Genomic DNA, 18935 nt, shown 5'->3' on the forward strand with positions numbered 1-18935 from the left:
GTTCCCCTGCGAATTCATACCGTTTTACAAAAAAGCCGTCATCAGTTCAAAACTAATCTAGCTTATACAAATAAACAGGGTTTGGTTTAAAATGAAGAGAAATATGGTCGCATAGTTGTACAAACTGGAATTTCCATTTGCCTGAACAAAGGTACGTTCATTGCGAACAAAAAGGGCTTACAAATGGTTTCCGTATTACTGTAAACATCCAGCGAGCTCGCTGATCATGCTTAATCTCTTTACTAAAGTCCCCGAAAAGCTTTCCGCCAGGGATTAATCAAATTGTTCACAAGCCGGAAGTGAGCTCGAACGCCTAGGGCCCAGCGAGCGCGGAGAAGCCTAAACGGAAATCGGTAATTGATTACTGATCCGATAGCGTCGCGAACGAGCAGTGACTGTGCCTTCACGTAATTTAATGAAGTCGAGGAATCGAAGCCGGCCGGGAAAAAAAAAACGCGCTAAAAACAAGAACGCACACTCGATGGATCTCCTAAGCACTAATATAATTAACAACTTTGTAGAGGGCCAGTGGTTCTGACAAGTACGTTTTACAGATGCTGTTTGTGCGAAGCCGCTGACGACTTTATCTGGGATTTCAATTTTAACATGAAACGTTCTTAGCCTACTCGGATGGCAATTCGTAATCGGTTATTTCGTTGGTCGCCGGGTGCTCCATGAAGGGGCTCTAATCGATGATGATAATTAGAGGTTCTCCCTTTGTATCGGGACGTTGGTTGTCACCAACCGACTTGCCCGTGTTATTGCGCTTATTTCTACTTATTTCTACTTATTCCACTCATCCCCACCAACTAGCGCCACCTATGAACGAGCGGGAGGAGCTTATATATGATTCCCCTTTGAATTGCAATGTTCGTAATTCTTTAGTTTTCAACACCTGTCACGCGTTTGCGAGAGCCACTGAAGAGCTGGAACACCATGCAACATCCACTTCGCTTGTAGAGCCTCTGGTGATGTTCAGCTTGTAATTCATGTTGATTTCCGCTAGACCATACCGCTACGTTGCTGCCCTCTAGCTGCCCGTCCATCGCTTTAGCGGCACTAAATTACGCTATCCTTATCTCAAGCACTACAAGTTTCATCTTCAGGCACACAAAACTATTTCTTTATTTAATTTGGTCGGCCCCCAACCTCTCATGTCGCAATTTGGATCAATTCGCAAGTCGCAAATTAGATCGCAGATCAGCTTAAGTTGCACATTAGACTTACAGCGCAATGAGTTGGGTGCGGGAAAGCAGCCGATGGCAGTCGCTACCCTGTCTGATGTTTTCCTCGTTCCGCAGCTTATTTCACTTACGTTCACATTAAGATTGACGCGAGTTATTCTGACCAGGTAATCTTTCAACTGAAGCGAAATAAGAAGAGGTGAGCGGATATGCTTACCCCTCACCGAAGCTAAGCCCTTGGTGTTGCGGCAGGCCACGGTGGATACATGGCGACCGATTTAAATTAGCTGGATTTTTTAACGTTCACCGCACTAGAGGACGGAATTCGCGAACTTGACCCTCGAATTGCTTCGCCCAGTTTCGCTCTGAATTGCTGCTTCCCCCTTCTGGCGAGCGCAAGGTGTGGTGGAAGACCAAAGGGGAGGCAGCTAGAGCAACATGGCTGGTCCCACGCCGGCGACAAAAAATAAAGCGCAGGAAATAAAGTAAAATACTAGTTCTCGAAGTGACTTATGACAACGGACCAAATCGTTGTAACCCTTGAAAATTTCTCCGCCAAAACCGATAAAGAGCTACGTAGTTCTTGGCGGTTTTCTTAACTATTCGCTGTGGTTGTTTTTGTTGTTGTTGAAAATTTTTAATTCAGAAAAATAGCAAGGGTACGAGGAGAGAAAGAGGAGCGGTGGATGACCATCCTAGTCCGGTAGCCCGTGCGCCGTCGCCGCCGTGCTGCACATTATTTATGTCGCCGGTTTCCGACGCCTCTTCGGTTTTTGCAACAGGCATATCAGAGTCCGTATCTTCGAACAAACAAATGCATGCACGTAACTGAGAAAGTTGGGAGGGATAACGTGGTAATACGAAAGGGAGGGAGGGAGGGAGGGAGGGAGGGAGGGAGGGAGGGAGGGAGGGAGAGAGTTTCATAGTTTCGTTAGTTATTTGGTTAGTTAGCTGGTTAGGCGGTTAATTTGTTAGTTAGCTAGTTATGCCAGTTATCTGATTAGATAGTTTTATAGTTAGTTGGTTGGTTAGTAAGATCATTAATTAATTCATTAATTAATTAATAATTAGTTAGTTAGTTTATTAGTTAGTTCGTTGGTCTGTCTGTCTGTCTGTCTGTCTGTCTGTCTGTGTCTGTCTGTCTGTCTGTCTGTCTGTCTGTCCGTCTGTCTGTCAGTTGGTTGGTTGGTTGGTTGGTCGGTTGGTCAGTTGGTCACTAAATAGTTGGTTTTTTAGTTAGTTGTTAAGTTAGCTAGCAGCTCAGCCTTAGAAGCGGGTCATTTGGGCTCTCTCCAGCGCCACAATAATGTGCCCACAAGTTGCGCCAGGCAATCATCGTTGTTTCTCCTCCACGTCCTGCACAGCCGACGACACTCCGAATCCGGCACAAGCGAAGCAAGCTCTCCGTAATGACCGTCGGATGCTGAGTCTGATGGCCAGGCTGCCGCTGAGGCAGCGCATTAGTGCCCCATGAGAAACGAATGCGAATATTTCGCTTAGCCCAGTCTCCCTGGTAACTGCGCTTTGCTCGCGTGACGATAAAAACGGCGCATGCACCCCTCGACCCTCGCGCTTTCGCTTTCTTTTTGACGTCGACAATTTCGCCTTCGAGTCCTGTGCCGTGGAGTGGCGCAATTCGGGTGTGCCCCCGCGCGTTCTGCAAAGGAGCCCTTAGCGAAGTCCGGCCGAAGGGACGCGATTTCCAGAAGCAGCGCGCGGCATAATGAGGCTCCCCGCAGCACTGCCTGAGCCTGTGACCAGCGGAAGCGGATGTACGAAGAGATCGAGTAGAAGCGCGGGGCTGAAAGCCGGAAATGTCCGCGCCCTGCCGGAAGAATTAGGTGCCTGGGCGCAGCGCGCAGGATCTTCGGCTGTCGCCACTTCGAGGCGGGCAGAACGGAAAAGAAGATACGGACTTGCACTGCTAGGAAACAAGGACGGAAGTTCTGTCTACTTCCCGCGTCCGTGCACCAGCTGCAGCATCGAGAAAAAAGGCGGGTTACAAAAAGGAAGAACAAAAGAGATAGGGAAATGTAGTTGGCAGTTTCCTGCGAGGGAGGCAGCAGGTCATGAAAGAAGACGACTCGGTTCGTAGGCATCGAAAGTGAGCTGTTGGAAGGTGGTTTGCAAACGATCGAGTGCGACAGGATTGGGGGTGTGCGGAAGGTAGTGGTATTGTTGTTAACATTACGGCTTTCCCCGGAATCTTTTATCCGAAAACTACTTCAGTAGCTGCGATAGTCATCAGATGCGGCTACTGAATGAAGTTATTGGTGTCTCATGGAACATTTCCCGCCGTCACTGAGGATGTCTGCTAACGGAATGTCTGCAACGTGCCCGACGGAATTTGTTAGTGTTTCATTATTTTGATAGTTCGCCGTATTACTTCTAACTTGCAGAACTCACGTTTTAAAGCAAAATAAACCTGAGCATCAATAAAATTAGCGCTTCGCTCAATTTATTAGGAATGGCAGTTAAAATATACAGTTAACGGAACTGTGCTACAGTATATCAATGTACAAATAAATACCACACGCCTGTAGTTTACTCGAGTGAAATATAGCTGCTTAGAAAATTTGGAAAATAAGGGTTGTTTTCATTACGGCGTTTTAGCGATCGTTCTTAGATCTGTAAACCATTCAGGGTAAACGATTTCTAATAGAGGTATGGTAAAAACAAATGGAGATTAAGGTGAGCGCGAGGACCACACTCAGATTTTTTGCTCGGTAACGGTTTTTTAATCACACCACGCCACCCCAGAAAGAATATTCTCAAGACAGAAGTTAACCCAGCAACTGCTAAGGCACCACTTTGATCTCAAAAGCGCCCCTTGAGTGTGCTTCTGCTTAACGTCAGTAGTCAGGTAATGCCAAAAGTTCTAAGGCCACAAAGAATTCTAAGCGGGTGATCACCTATCAAAATCAGACCAAATTTTCCCACCGTAAAGCCGGTGAAATCGTTATTCGTGGTAACTACAGCTAGAAATATCAGATTTTACTAGAGACGTACGGTTCTGCTTTAATTATTTGTAAGGTGACCATCTTCCTGCAGATAGAAAACGGGCCACATCAGCGGCATCAGCGGGGGAGGGGCGGGGGAGCGTACAAAGGACAAAAGGTTGAGATTGTGAGAAAACGTCATAATGCGCGAACAGCTCTAATTTAAAACGTTACATTTCGCACTTAGCACTCACTCGGACAGAGGGTGCAATCCCAATCACAGTTAAATAACGTGCTTTCATTTCGAAGGTCCCGCTCCGGGTCCTTCCTTGGCGTATTTTGCTGACGATTACTTTTTAAGCACGACTTTGTCCCGCAAGACTCGGTTGTAAAATTATTCGCACTTGCACAGAATATTTAGCCGCGCAAGTAACGTTGCCCGCAATGTTCACAGCAAGTGGATGCCCATGTCGAGTTCACAATAGAAAAAAAAAACGCGCGCCACTAGAGCCGCGGTTCCAGGAAAACGCAGGGCCAGTTCCGCGACGCGAGAAATATCAGCGCAGCGCGCAGCCCTGTTGTCATCTCTTTGAAGTCTTGCAGCCATCTCTCAAAGACCGAAATACGTGAGGAGTTCTGATCTCCTAGTTTCTTTTCAATGTTTTGCTTCACAATGGTCCACTGGTGAAATAATGCCTCTTCAAAGTCGTTTCCGGGCAGAGACTTCAAAGCGTTCTTCGATAAGAACAGATCTGAGTTTTACTCTCATGGTACTTATATTAAACTACTCATGGCCACTTTTGTGAAATATAGTTGTAGCGAATCGGCACACTTTTCGTTTGATCAAATGCTTGACGTCATTTTTGAAACTATGCATTTTTCCGAAAACTGGACATGTTTGTTTACTGGGACAAATGGACGGAACGGCTGAAGCGGACCTCGAAAACGGTACTGTCCCGTCCAAAACGGGACGTCTGGTCACCCTAATTATTTGTGAACTGGAACCTTGATGGCCTTTAACACAGCCGTTATGACTTTTAACACCGAGTGTGCATATTTGCCCGTTTTCTTCCGTTACCCCGAGCGTTCTGTGCTGCCGAAGTTAAAGCGTGTTTCGTTCTCTTCTCTCTCCACTTTTCCCTCCATTCCCGTTGTCCCCTGCAGTACAGTTTCACAATCAGCTACCGGAAAGAGGGTGCCAGGCAATACGAGCTGAAAGCCGAAACTGAGGCCGAGTGCAACAACTGGGTCCATGCCATCGACATCGCAAGGTAAGCCCGCTCAGATTCAGCTGTAAGCCGCGCCGAGCAGTAACGTCGGCTCGGTGGTGATATGCGGCGTTCCATGCATTGCAAGAGCATGCGACGACATGCTAACGCGACACAAGGCACGGAAAGATATTACGACTTACGTTGTAGCTTCATGCCACGCGGTTGTAAGCCCAGCGGTGCAATGCTTTCGGTACAAGTACCGTCCCCGAGGATGAAGGTAAAAGCTGCCGGTAGATACAGCTGTAACAAGGGGGAAACACTGCTTTTAGGTTATTCTAGCATCGTGAATTACCTCCGTGACACTGTGCTAGAGTTAGCATAGCCTTGTTGCTAGCAAAACAGAAAATACACAATTGCAGTTATATACCCTGTTCAGAAAACGTCCGGAAAATTTCCCTAGTTTCATTGCAAAGTATCAACTATTGGTGTAAGAGTAATCATGCGTACACTTTCGCTGAAGTTGAGTTAATATTAAACCCCTAAAATATTACCGAACTCTGGACAAACCTACAGCTTACGTCCGGATTATGTCGAGAGCGAGCGACCAATGTCCAAGAATGGAAATTAGAAGCCGAAAGCTGGAAGCTTGATAATTGCACGCTTTAACACCATAGTATAAGATGGTGTTGGTTTCGTTGCGTGATCTTTATAGAAGAACGAAGGGTATGCAAAAAAAAAGACTCGAATAATGACCAGAATAACAATAAATTAAAACATCTACAACAGTGCGGAGACCCAGGGCTTGCGTGAATATTACTGGTTAATTTCTGTGCCTCTAACAACGTTTTAAGTCTACGTATGCACCTAATGGCCGGTTAAGTAGTGCGGTTGACAGGAAGGGGCTCTGAGTTTAGTGACTGGGTGCCTTGGGCTTGACGTCAAGTATTTTACTGGAATTTTCGTAACTGAAAAGGGGGCCGTTCTTATCTGAATGGTCGCAAAAGCCTATTGGGCTCTGTTCATTGCCATGCCTGTGTAAGGAGCCCTTCGTACGAGTTATGTCGACACTCAGCCGGTGCTCTGAAGTCTTTACAGCGACTAAACGATGGAACCTCTATGCTGGCTCCCGCTTTATACAAGATGCAGATTTTTGCATCCACGTATAACCAAGTCCTTTCCGAAGATATTTGTGACTAGCTCTGACATCGCATTGTTGCACCTATCTCTTCAAGAAATTTGCGAACTATATGCTCACGGACTTTAAAATTCTATCCACCATTTCAAGTGATTGAACCTTGAACAGTTTCGTTTTTCGATGATTCCCTCCCTTCCTTCGTGTCCCTCTCTTTCCCCAACAGGGCATTCATGCCCCCTCCAATATTAAAGGCATTCCTTCTCCGCTGTGCCTGTTTTGACATTGTATTGCTGCTCTACTTCATGCACTTGCCCAGTCGCTACAGTATTTTGCGCAATACGTACGCTTGCTAGTCTGGCACAAACAGCAAATTATGATGACGCTTGCCAAATAAATCTCCTTGCTAAGCGGCATATATAAGACAATTTGCAACTACGGGTGAAATGTTTGTCAGCAGTGGTGAAAAACGCAGCTGAAACTGATTCCTGGACTTTATTTTTTCTGTTTATTTCTCCAGCGAGAAAAAAATATGATGCAAATACCAAGCGCTTTCAATGAAAAAAAATAACTAGGATATGCTTTTTTTTATTACGCAAATCCAGGCGAGTGGAACACGCAGCGTATACAATAATAGAAAAGGCGGAGGTTTTAAAAAATGGTGTTGTCGGTTCTGCCCAGCACCTCATAGTGAACACTTCTAACAATGGCAGCGAGGCCTGCTTCCTTGTTCCCCTTAATAAAGGTTTTAGAATAAACCCGGGCGGTCTCGTACGGTTAGGAGGCCGGCCATAACATTACGTACACCGCTTTTTCAAAATTTTCTCGGCCGATCCTAAGCCTTCCGGACCACAAAGAATTCGAAGAATACGCTTAACCTTTAAGCGTGACATAAATATTTCATGACAGTGAGAAGGAAAGGTGTTTGCCGTAGCTTTCCGGCATGAAACGTTTCAGCCTCGCTCGGGACGTAAGCTTGCACATTTAATTTTTTGCGGCCTGTGCACTTTCGCCATGGCCTAGAAAATTCTGACAAAGACTGTACAATAATGTACCGGGCCTGTGCAACAAAGTGCACTGTTGGGCGAGTTGGTAGTTCATGGTAAAATATGCTACAGCGCGAAATAAAACGCGGACACAGAAAGACGACGGGACGAGCGCTGACTTCCAACTAAATTTAATACGATGAACCTTGCACCTCCTTTCATACACATTCTTTATGTTAACATACCTGGTTAGTTATGTTAGTTATGTCAATTAGTTATGTTAACATGAAGAATGTGTATAAAAGGTGCAAGGTTCATCGTATTAAATTTAGTTGGAAGTCAGCGCTCGCCCCGTCGTCTTTCTGTCTCCGTGTTTTATTTCGCGCTGTAGCATATTTTACAATGGCCTGTGCAAATTTCAACATATTTTTAAGTGCGAATGCACTTTATAAGCGACCCCAAACCATCCACCGCCGGCGTCGGCGGCGTCCGCAGTGCTCTTTAAAGAAGAAACAGTATCCGGCGCCAGGTTTCGATCCGAGGACTTTGCGGGCCGCAGCCCGACGCTCTACCGAATAAGCCACGGACGCGACGCTGATATTGTCAGTAACGCGCCTTATATCTTTAACGCATTCAAACTACGCCGTCAGCGGCGTGCGTTGGCGACTCAGCGGCGTTATAGCGGCTTGATAACTGCGTGGTGTACACGTGATACTACAAACCCGATGGAAGAGATGGAAGAGAAGGCGGCGAGGCGGTGGGCTGCGGGGGCCGAGCGCAAGCGCCGCATGCGGGCCGACAACCGTGCATTCGCACTTTCACATTCTCCCCCTCGGGGAAATGCGGGGGAATTTTTTCATCCGCCCGTCGGGGTATATTCGGACAAAAATTCAGCCTAATCGGAAATGACGACAAGAAAAATTTCTGTAGTCTCTCGTATTTTCGCGTGTCGCACTGTCGTTTTGTCGTATTCTTGTCGTGTCGTGATTGTAATGTTCTGTCGTGTGTCGTATTCCTGTCCGGATTTTGATGTTCAATCTTCCCGAATTTCTGTCTTGTCGTGATCCTCATGTTTCATCAGTAGTTGCACATGGTTCGAATGTTATTGCCCATTGTGAAGAGTAGCGTAAATGGCAGTCCTGTTGTGACGACAGGAATGTTTGTCGTTGTGAAAATTGAGTTTGTCGTTACGACAGAAATGTGTCTCGTAACAACAGATAGCTTTGTCGTAACAACAGGACAAGTTTTTTTTTTGTCGTACGACAGGAATTTTTGTTAGGTTTTTGCAGTATTCCTGTTGTGATTTTAGACTGGGAGTTTCCGATCATTACAGGGCGTGGCTTTGACTTAGGAATGGCCGCACTTAAAGTTTAGTGTTCGGTCATGAATGCTCGAGCCGCTAATTGCAGCTTCTAAGCTCGAATCCCTGTTCCTTCATGGTTAACGCCAAGGACTGCATTCATGATAATACAGAAAAAAAATGCTCTTCGTAATTTTTCAAATCCTAGACAAAATTTTAAGTATCCTTGTATAACCTATAATACACCAGATGGCGCCCCTGGGAGGGATATCATTCCACACAAAAACAACAACGAAATGGACGTAAATAAAATTAATGTCAATGGTGTGAATTGTGTAGGACTTGCTTACGAAACGCCAGAACCTTAGCGCAAGGAAGAAATTGCATTTCACTGGGTCATTTTGTGCAAACAGATCAGTGATTGGCACTGCTGGCAAGTTCCTTAACCACTTCCTAAACATAAATAAGACGAAGGATCTCTTTTTATCTCTTTTTTATTTTAGTAGCGGCACAAATGGTTCGCTTCGCTTACTAAGAAGCTGTAACCTGCGGCAAATCATTTAATTAAATGAACCCGACAACGTTTCTCAAGGTTGCCCGGACACCGCTAACGTTAAATTTGATAAAAAAAAGTCTGACGTCAGTCCGCAAGAAAAAGCAGGGTGCGGAAAGCGTCACTACAAATTCAAACCAAACAAAGAAAAACTTAGTCAGACAGAACGTTCCCGCTGTTTGCCTTCAAAGCTGAATGATGCTCGAAGGATACTCTGACGGTTAAAAAAACAACATGCGCCCCTCTTTCCTTATTGCGCGTCTTCATTCGCAGCCACTACCTGTGCGCTTTAAATACAAATCCCTAACCCTCAGGCCTTCACCCAATTCTGTGCCCAAGCAGCCGCCGTCTGCTGTCGCATCAGCGCACACTCTGCATGATGTCGAAAACACCGTTCCACAAGGGGCGCGCTCTCCCAGAAAGATGTGCTTAGCTTCTCCTTCCACAATGCAGGCATGGTGAAATGTTCTTTTCTTATGTATATATACATATACAAAACGCAAAGCACGGCAGCCAGAATAAGAATCGAGAGACGCAGGGACCGCTCAACAGGAAGCGTATCCTCTGCATTTGACACATGCCGGTAATTTCCTTCACTGCGGGCTCAAATCTGAAGCCTAGTGCTCGTGTTTTGGGTGAAGAAAACAAAAAAATAAATAGCGAAGGAGCAGGTTTTCGGAATTTCGAAATTACGAAACTTCGTGGCTGCGGCGACGAGCTTTTCAGCGTTTCCCCGGGGCTGGCGCTTGGTTTTGGCGCTCGTCGCTACATTTTGTATTTTCATCTTCTCATCTCCTCCCGCCTTCGTTGTTGCCGTGTCACACGCATCCCGACATCAAGAGGAGCGGTGGAGGAGGAGAGGCGACCCGCCGCTTCCTCGCCTCTTTCGAGCGAGAAACTAATTTCAAACTCTCCTTCGCTTCGTTTTTCCCTCTCGCTCGGCCAAGAGTGCCGCGAGCGGTGAGCCAATTGCGAGGCCCTTTTCCACACTTTAGCACCGCAAGAAGACTCCTTTGCCCGAAGGAGGCAGGAAAACCGAGCAAGCGTACGCCTTCGGGCATGTCAGCCGCCGACGACAACTTGCCCGAATAACGCATTCGATGTGCCAACGCCGCCTACCAAGAAGAAGTACTCACTAGTCGTCTTCTATTCACTGCCGATTCCGAGTCAAGTAACCCACTCTGTGCTCCTGTTTTCTTTTTCTAATCTCGGTCACTCACAAGCTTAGAATTCGGACATGGATCTTATTATGCCAACGTTCACACTCGGCCTACGCCTTCTTGAGAGTGTTGCAGTGGTCTTAAACTATTAAACGTTAAAAGCGTATTGCTGATGTAGTTGGTGCGAAGACAGCGCGGATTCAACTGCGCACGAAAAAACTAACGAAAGCGAAGAATTTTTCTGTTATCCCGCTTCCCTTTCGCCCCTTTTTTTTTCTTCATGCAATTTTTAATCCATTATATGTAACGTTACACACACACCGCATCTGCAACAACAAAAAAAAAGGATGGGAAGGAAGGTTGTTAAGAAATGTAGTTAGTTGGCCGCGTCATTCTTGGTGTTAAAGGCATGGTATTCGTAAAACAGCAAGAAAATTTAATGGGGGCTTAGAAACAGTGACACGTAAAGAAGGAATAAGAAACAAAGAGATAAGGAGAGACAAAAGAATCGAGGCCAAAGAAGAACGAAGAGAGACGGAAAGAAAGAGGAAACAGGCAAGTGGTATTACGCGTGCGCTAGCTCCATAATTTACAGACACAAGCGCCAGAGCGCACTCTGGCGGTGCGGCCAACTCTGGGCGTCCATTTAGCGTGCGAGTTGATGTCGGGTATGGAGCTAAAGGCAGTTTTCACTGAAAGCGGAAAAAAAAAATGAAAGAAGATAGTGAAACCGAAAATCTCCCCTTCCTTTTACGTTAACCCTCTAACCGAGTGCATCCGCACCGTATGAATGGCTTTTCGGTTTCCCCTCCGTTGACCAACATACTGCGTGTTGCTCGTTCGTGCGTCGGTGACGAATTGCCACGGCGTGAATGCAAGAATTGTTGTAGCCGGTTTATCTACTGCCTTACTCTCGATGCTCTGGCCTTTTTTTGGGTGTGTGTATGCACATCCGAAAGCCGAACATAGGGTGTTAATTTTTTTGTTGTTGTTTCAATATTTTTCGGGAGAAAAAATTTGAGTGTACTGCGCTCCGTCCGCACACCTCCTTCTTGCCCCATTTTTCTTTCTTTTTTGATATCGCAGAGGTCTTTTCCCGCAGTCTTTGTATTCGTGATGGCATGTCAAAATCACCACCTCCTTCCTTTTTCTTTTCTTTTTTTTTACCCACCGTTTTTTTTTTTCTTCTCTTCTTTCTCTCAAGCGCCGCCGTTATTCGGTCAAGCGTGTTTACAGGGGTGAGTGTTCAAATATACAAAGGTTGGGAAACCATTCCCCTTCAGTGGGCGTGGCGCGGGTCTACTTGCAAGACGCTCGTGTCGGCCGTCTATAAAAAAGCGCTCGCAGTGCGCGGCGGCTTTCAGCGGCAATAATTCACGCGAGAGCCCGCATTCGGCGCCCTCGAGTGCGCGCCTGCCTGCCTCCGCGCCTATTTGTACGCGTCGGAGAAAGCGTATAAAACGCACTTCTAAGCACGATTCCACGCGTGGAACTCGATGCGAACGCCACTTACGCTCGGCGGAAAAGAAGGAGGAAGAAAGCGCACTGCAGGAGAGCCATTTCTCGTGCAACCCTGCGCTGCTTGCGGGATGTTTTCGGGAGAAACCTCCAGCACCGATTACAGGAGGGAGTGGATCGCGGTCTGGACGTACGCCTGCAGGTGTCTGTGGGGGGAGTGATAAAAGGAGTCCGTCTCTGGGACGGTAAACAGTCTATTCCAACCTTACGTCGAAAGCCCCGCATACGCGTATCCTTGCGGGCGGGGCTCGCCGACCGCTGTCAAAAGCGTTTCGTACACAACAAGAACACGGTTTGAGGCAAACATTGAAAACAAGCAGACGGGGTTGCAAACGTAGCGTCTTGATTGCGTACAGTGTCGCGGAAGAAACGGAGAAGTCAGTTTTAATAAACAGACACCCCTTCGTCTATCGACGACGATGGTTGAACGCGAAGGTTTCTCGTGGCGAATCATCGTCGTCTTTACACGGTGGGGTGCACGATTTTAGGTGCGGAGTACCTTAGGACCGCACAATGTCCGTCCGCGTCCGCGCGCATAGCATTTACAATCGCAAAAAAAATCACACAGGCACCGGCAGGATTCGAGCCTGTGTCTGGTAGACCGGGCAGAGTTAGTGTCAGTCGTCTTGAAAGGATAAATTTATTATCAAAAAACCCTGGTATCCATAATACAACGTAACAACCAGAAACAATTAAACAAATGCAGCGCCGGTTGCAACAAAACTAATAGAGCGCGAAGGCTGCAAGTAACAGACACTTACAGAAACATATAAACAGCTTCAAGTTGATTGTAGACAAAAGATTAACATACAAACAGTTTAGAGTTGCTTGCAACCAAAAGATTAACATGCGAGGTAAACAATGATACAAAAAACATTCGCTTCAAGGATGCAGCAATATACAGAACAGGTTTGGTTTTATGTCACAGCGGGTACTGTACCGCACTAACACAACACCAAAATCACTTGTTGCAACGACAATCCCTAAGGACACAGGTCTGGAAAACTGGCATGAATAATAACTCTTTTGTTCGAAACCTCAATAAACCGGGTAGTACAATGTCGCAGAAACTCTTCCTCACCCAAAAGGGCCAACTCGCCTTCCAAAAAGGTCACAAGGTGTTGTCTGAAAAAGGAAAGCAAGGGCCACTACATATGTAGCCTGCGATTCTGTGCTACAGCCATGCAGCGATTACGCCATAGAATATAATCACCAATTGCTACGAATAGTTTGCCTAGGGGTGTGCCAGGGAACTGTTCTCTCAGTTGATACCGTGCAAGCCCCAAACTTGGAGCGGCACGGTGTATGATGCGCCAAAAGCAACGCGCAACACTGCAGCTTGAGAAAGTATGAGCCGTGGATTCTGGTTGACCGCAGTTGGGACAGGAAAAGTTCTGTGTTACTCCCCAGCGAAATAATCTGTCTTTTGTGGGAAGAATTCGCCACGCTTTTTGCCACTGGATGTTTTTGGCGTCCTCTGGCAGCCTACCTGAAGTCAGCCGTAACCAGGGGAAATCTGGTGGATCCACACGTCTGCCCGATCTCGCAGTAACTATTTTTTCACACAGCCTAGCAGGTTGTTCATTCACAAAATCGAGATCAGAATCCAGTGCACGAATTTCCTTAGCTAAAGTAATGACGGCCTTGAAGAGCCTTAACCGGATAGCTGCACTGGGGTGCAGGTTTCTGGCCAAAGTTGGACAAAGAACCCGTCTAGAAGGACCGATTAAGTATAGGATCGAAGGTCTGCCCGGAGCTTCTACCTCACTGAGAAGTGAAGAGACGACTCTAAGGCCCAACAACTGGCTCGTGAGGTCGATGCAAGGGAGACTATAACCCCCAGAGCGGCGTGGGAGGCGCAGGGCATCCCTCGCTAAACGCTCCGTGCTTCCATCTTACCCACTGGGCTACGACCGCGAGTTAGTAGTCGACAGTCAAACTGCTCCCTCGCCTGACACGGTGCGAAGTACCTTAGGACCTCCCAGTGTCCGTCCGCGTCCATCCGTGCGCACACCACCATCAAGCGAAAATCAAGCGAAATTTGATTGGAGCCGTGAGTTGGAGTTTCATTAAGGGAATATTCAAGGTGCAACTCACGGCTCAAATCGCATGACGGTCGGGCGCACATCGAATGTCACTCGGGGCGCAACTTGGATGTCATTTCGAATCCCCGTACTCCGCACCCTCGCCATCATCCACGGAGTGGAGATGCTGCCATTTTTCTGTCTGATTTTGCACGTCCAGGCGCCCCTCTCAACATCCAAACCGTTTCGACCATGTCGAAATGGAGCACTCGGATGGACGCCGGCTTCGTAACGGGAGGGGACCCATGGTCGATGTCGGCTACCGGAAGCGTTTTTTTTTCTTTCACTTACCCGTTTTCGCGTTCGAGACGCCGTCAGTGAGAACACTAAAACTTCGCTTTAATTCCAGGTTCAGGGTGCGGTCAGTGCAGCTACATAAATAATCAGGAGTTGATAGGTAGCGGTCACTCCGTACTAATCCGCACCTTTCCTCATAAAGAGAACATTTATGCCATAAATAAAGCGAAGCTTTTTTGGTGTCACTGATGGCGGTGTCACAACCAAAACGCACTGGAGGAAAGCCAACTTTTCATAATTGGAGGGCGCACGACGACGACGACGACGATGATGATGATGAAACAAGAAAAAATCTTTTCCCGTGCTCAGAATCGAACCTTCGTCCCTCATGTTATGAAGTCATCGTCGCTTTTTTTATTACTTGTTTCTGACATATGGTAAACATGCCACAACCAAGCAATATTTACAGATTATACAACGTTCTTTTATAACGTCTTTGCAATCGCGAAAGTTCGCTCACTCTCACAGACCTTTTGGTCTACAGAGAGTGAGTGGTCTCTCACGATTATTTCAGACCCTGGTCGGTCGTTATAGTTCACTTAACACAAATAATCCTAATCGTAGCTTGGCTCGAACACTAACGAACACTGAGGCGGCCGCCATGGCAGAGGGCGCTAATTGCGTCACCGTTCTTGTTGCACCACTGCCAATCTGGACGCGCGCGCGCTTCCGCTCACTCGCGCGCCCAGATCGGCCGTGGTCTCCACCATCTCCACGCGCCCGGGCAGCATGACGTCAGTCCCAAAACCGTGACGTGAAACACACACGGCGGAACAGCGCGCGCCAACCGTAGCCAGCGCGTTGGCAACGTCACAGCAGCCCTCACATCGGCATTTTGGGGCGAGGAGGAATAGATGGCGTCATGCTGGTGCCAATTGCGAAAGGGTATTCGTTCTGAGCTTTCTCGTGCACCCAAAGATTAAAATGGATTCAAAATATGTTACACTGAACGTTTACTGTTTAAACTTTCTGGGAGATATCTTTATATACAAAGGAAGCATTTTACATAGTTACCCCAGCTTTGAAATTTTGTGTAAGTACTCCTTTGAATCGCAATGTAGGCCGTTCTTCTTTTCTTTTATGAAGGGCTGCGTGAGACGCAATATGTCTGAACTGTTCGTCCTTACATTCCGTCATCAGGGTGCCTTCGTCTTGGCATACTACGCGACGTCTCGGGCATAGTTATACGCAAAAAACGGATCACAAAAATAACAAGCGTATCTATCTTTAACGCGTTGTTGCAGGTGTGCAAACAGAGATAATAGCGTGTGGTTGGCGCCACGCGACAGGGGGACAAAAGGAAGAAGCCGTAAGTGTGTCATCATTGGGTGAAAAGAGGGGACGAGGAGTTAAAGACCCGCGAAACGACCCCCTCCCGTCATTATTGTAACCTGGCGTGGCGCGATTTGGCCGGAGCTCCGATCGATTGATTTTTTAATTGGGATTTCCGGACTGTGCACGCTGCGGTTTTCCCACCCACGCTTCTTTGTGAAACCTTTAGTTTCTAGCTCACTCGAACGCCTCAGTTTCGTTATCCGTAGCACTCACGTCTCAGTTATCTTATTTTCTCTCCCCTATCTGCTCCCTTCGCGTCATTTTGCGCTCGGCCCGTTATTGCCTGGATCCTCTCTGCGGTCTCATCAGGCACGTATTGCAAAATCGCCGCGACGACAGCGTCACGCTGATGAAGAAAAAGGACCGAAGGAGGTGTGTATCTGAGAAAAGAAAAAACGAAACGGAGGAGCAAGCGCGGAAATAATAAAGAGAGCCCCCTGATGTCTTTCATCCCCGCGTCGACCTGACCGCAGGAGGGGCGGGAGGCCGTCGGCAGCGGGAGGTCTCTGGAGCCTCTTGCCAGTTCCCGCCGAGAACTGGCTGTCAGATCGTTTGACACGCAGACAGCTTCGACAAATGAGTCGATCTCGGACAAGATACGGCGTTACCGCGCTGCGGGCATGTACGGATCCCGAAGAACGCGTCCGGTCGCCTGTATATATATCCGGCGCGAGGGGTCGCTCGTGGATCGATTGACGGCCCCCCTCCAAGAAAAAGTGGAAGCGCTGAATTCGCATTAGCCGCGACATACGTCGCGTTTCGGGTGTCGGTGAAAGTTTTGCAGCGCCGGTAATGGTTGAATTATAGCTGTTCAAGCTGAGAAAATTGGTGCCCGACATTACTCACAAAGAAGACGGATGGATAGTAAGACATTTACCGGAGGACAAATCATGGGGCGATATATATATATATATATATATATATATAGAGAGAGAGAGAGAGAGAGAGAGAGAGAGACGCGTTGGCTGCATCTGCTTATCGATATCTATAACAATGCGACGGGAGCACATCGATGGCCTAATTGGCTCAGCCGACGCTCACGTCACTGCCCCGTCGCTTTTAATTTAAGAGGGAGCACGCCCATGATTGATTGTGCGCGGAACGTTTGGGAGCACTGCAATCACGACGCGCTAGCGGGCATGTCACGTGGTGTTTTTGTGTATTTCGCGGGCACCATCAGTAAGCTGAAAAGCACTAATACTTCATAGATACAACGACAGAAACTGTTTATTCGAACGTCTCGCAAGCCGCTCTGCAAGTTTTGTTTGGAATTTTTTTCTAGCTTCGTTGCTTCAGAAGTTGGCTAATTATTCTTGACTAATTATTTGATTAAGCAAAATACAAGAAATAGCGTTACACACTACGTAGAAAAGTGAGCAACATGCATTTGGTCGCGTAGTCTTGCAGGGCATCGGAATATTTTTAAACTCTGGCTCTAACAGCACTGGATGCTGAACAGTGATGCCAATTTAGCGGATTTTCCGCTAAATCTGGCGGATTTCATTTTGTCCTGACGGGGAAAAAATTAGTCTAGCGGCTAGTGGATTTTTTGGCGGGCCATTTTCATACATAGCGGATTTCTGGCGGATACCTCACGCAGTGCACCGATTCAAAATCGCCCTGCAAGAAAGACCTTATGACTTTGCTTTCAAGCTTGTTTAAAAAGTCGTAATTCCGACATAGCAGATTGACGTTCTGACGTGCAGACTTGAGGACCACTTGAACACGTAGCCATATCTGGGCTACGTGTTTGAGACGTACGTTAACAACGTGAAAGCTCAGAAGACCGACGGGTTCTCTCTCGCAGATGAAGCTGTGATGCGAGAAAGCTGCATAAGGTTTATTACCACGCTAGTAGATCAAATCAGACAGCGACTTCCCTACAAGATCACAGTTCTCCAGGAAACATCACTCTTATCGATCGAAAACGCTTTGTGCGTCGTGAAGGAGCCATTGATTCCTCTGCTGGAAGCAATGGTAGTGCCCCCTGAGACAATAGAAAAAATTTAAAACCAGTGGAGCAAAATCACCCTCATGAACTGGAGGCAAATATCATCCACGCAGTCGTTCTGGTGTGACGTTCACTCCTGTAAGGACGCCTGCGGCGAAAACCTGTTCGCCGAGCTGGCCAGATTTGCCATGTCGATGCTCGTGCTGCCGTATTCAAATGCCGAAGTAGAGAGGACGTTTAGTCAGCTTAAAATACTAAAATCCAAGCTCCGGAACAAGATGAAGCCTGAAACTAGAAACGCCATCTTCGTCGTGAGAGCGGGGCTGAAGCGACACAGAAACGTTGTTTTGATTACGAACTTCCCGCGGCAGTTCTTAGTGCCATCGGGACATCTGCAACGTATGTGCAACCAAGTCTCCTTTCTGGTCCCTGAACAAGTACCTGAACAAGTTCCTGTGGAGATGATATCAGACGACGACAGCGGCGACGAAGACCTCGATGTTTTTTTTTTTTTTTTTTTTTTTCATCAGTGTGAATTTATAACTTTTAGCCTCATCTGTGATGAGGTTGACAAATGACGACCACCGCCGCACTGAAGCTTCGAGTGTTCTAGTTAGACTCTTTGGAAGACTTTTTTATATGTTATTTCAGCTCTCGCAGTTTTGGGGAGATTCTAAGAATGATAAAGGTATTTATCATACGAAATTGCACTGTTTTTTTAATAAAATAGGCCCTAGCGGAAAATTTAGCGGATATGTTTTAGAATCTAGCGGAATCTGGCGGATTTCTTATGGCTTTTTAGTGGATATCTGACGCCCAGCGGTGGCAACACTGATGCTGAATGCCTTTTTTAGCACGCCCGAAAAGATGCCATTGACACATGTGGCAAAAAAGAAGACGCCTGGCTTCATTAAATATTCACTTTTCAGATGAAATAGGTGATCTCTTTTGTTTGAGTTCTTTGAGTTTATTTGAGTTCCAATGTCGGGGTAGACGGCTACTTTTAGCTACGTAACCTAGGCTACCAGCAACGCTCTTACGCGACGAAACAAAGAAAGGCAAGGGGTGGGGGGTCGGAAAGCAATGAAAACTCTCGTAACAATGCACACGCTAGCGAAATAACAAATTTTTGAAATTGGACTATACTTTGTCACGCAGGCTTTGTTCGGCCGATTAGAGGTAGTTTGCCAGTAAACCCTCGTTCTATCAAAGTAGTCAGTAGAGGAAACTGGCTAACAGGATAAGCAGCACTTCGTACCTCCGTGCACAGCAGTAGACAGACACC

General features: G+C 47.0%; 1 protein-coding gene across 1 annotated transcript in view; it reads left to right on the plus strand.

Annotated features, from left to right (window-relative positions):
• Positions 1-18935, plus strand: part of LOC144170106 (ras-specific guanine nucleotide-releasing factor 2-like) — a 333796-nt gene that overhangs the window by 220269 nt on the left and 94592 nt on the right. Inside the window, exon 2 of the mRNA XM_077699677.1 lies at positions 5288-5394. Coding sequence (XP_077555803.1) covers positions 5288-5394 — 107 coding nt within the window. The remainder of the gene's footprint in view (positions 1-5287; positions 5395-18935) is intronic.

Source organism: Haemaphysalis longicornis, unplaced genomic scaffold (genome assembly GCF_048455015.1).
Source record: "Haemaphysalis longicornis isolate Haplotype H1 unplaced genomic scaffold, Haemaphysalis longicornis Haplotype H1 scaffold_2, whole genome shotgun sequence".
NCBI classification, from domain to species: Eukaryota; Metazoa; Arthropoda; class Arachnida; order Ixodida; family Ixodidae; genus Haemaphysalis; species Haemaphysalis longicornis.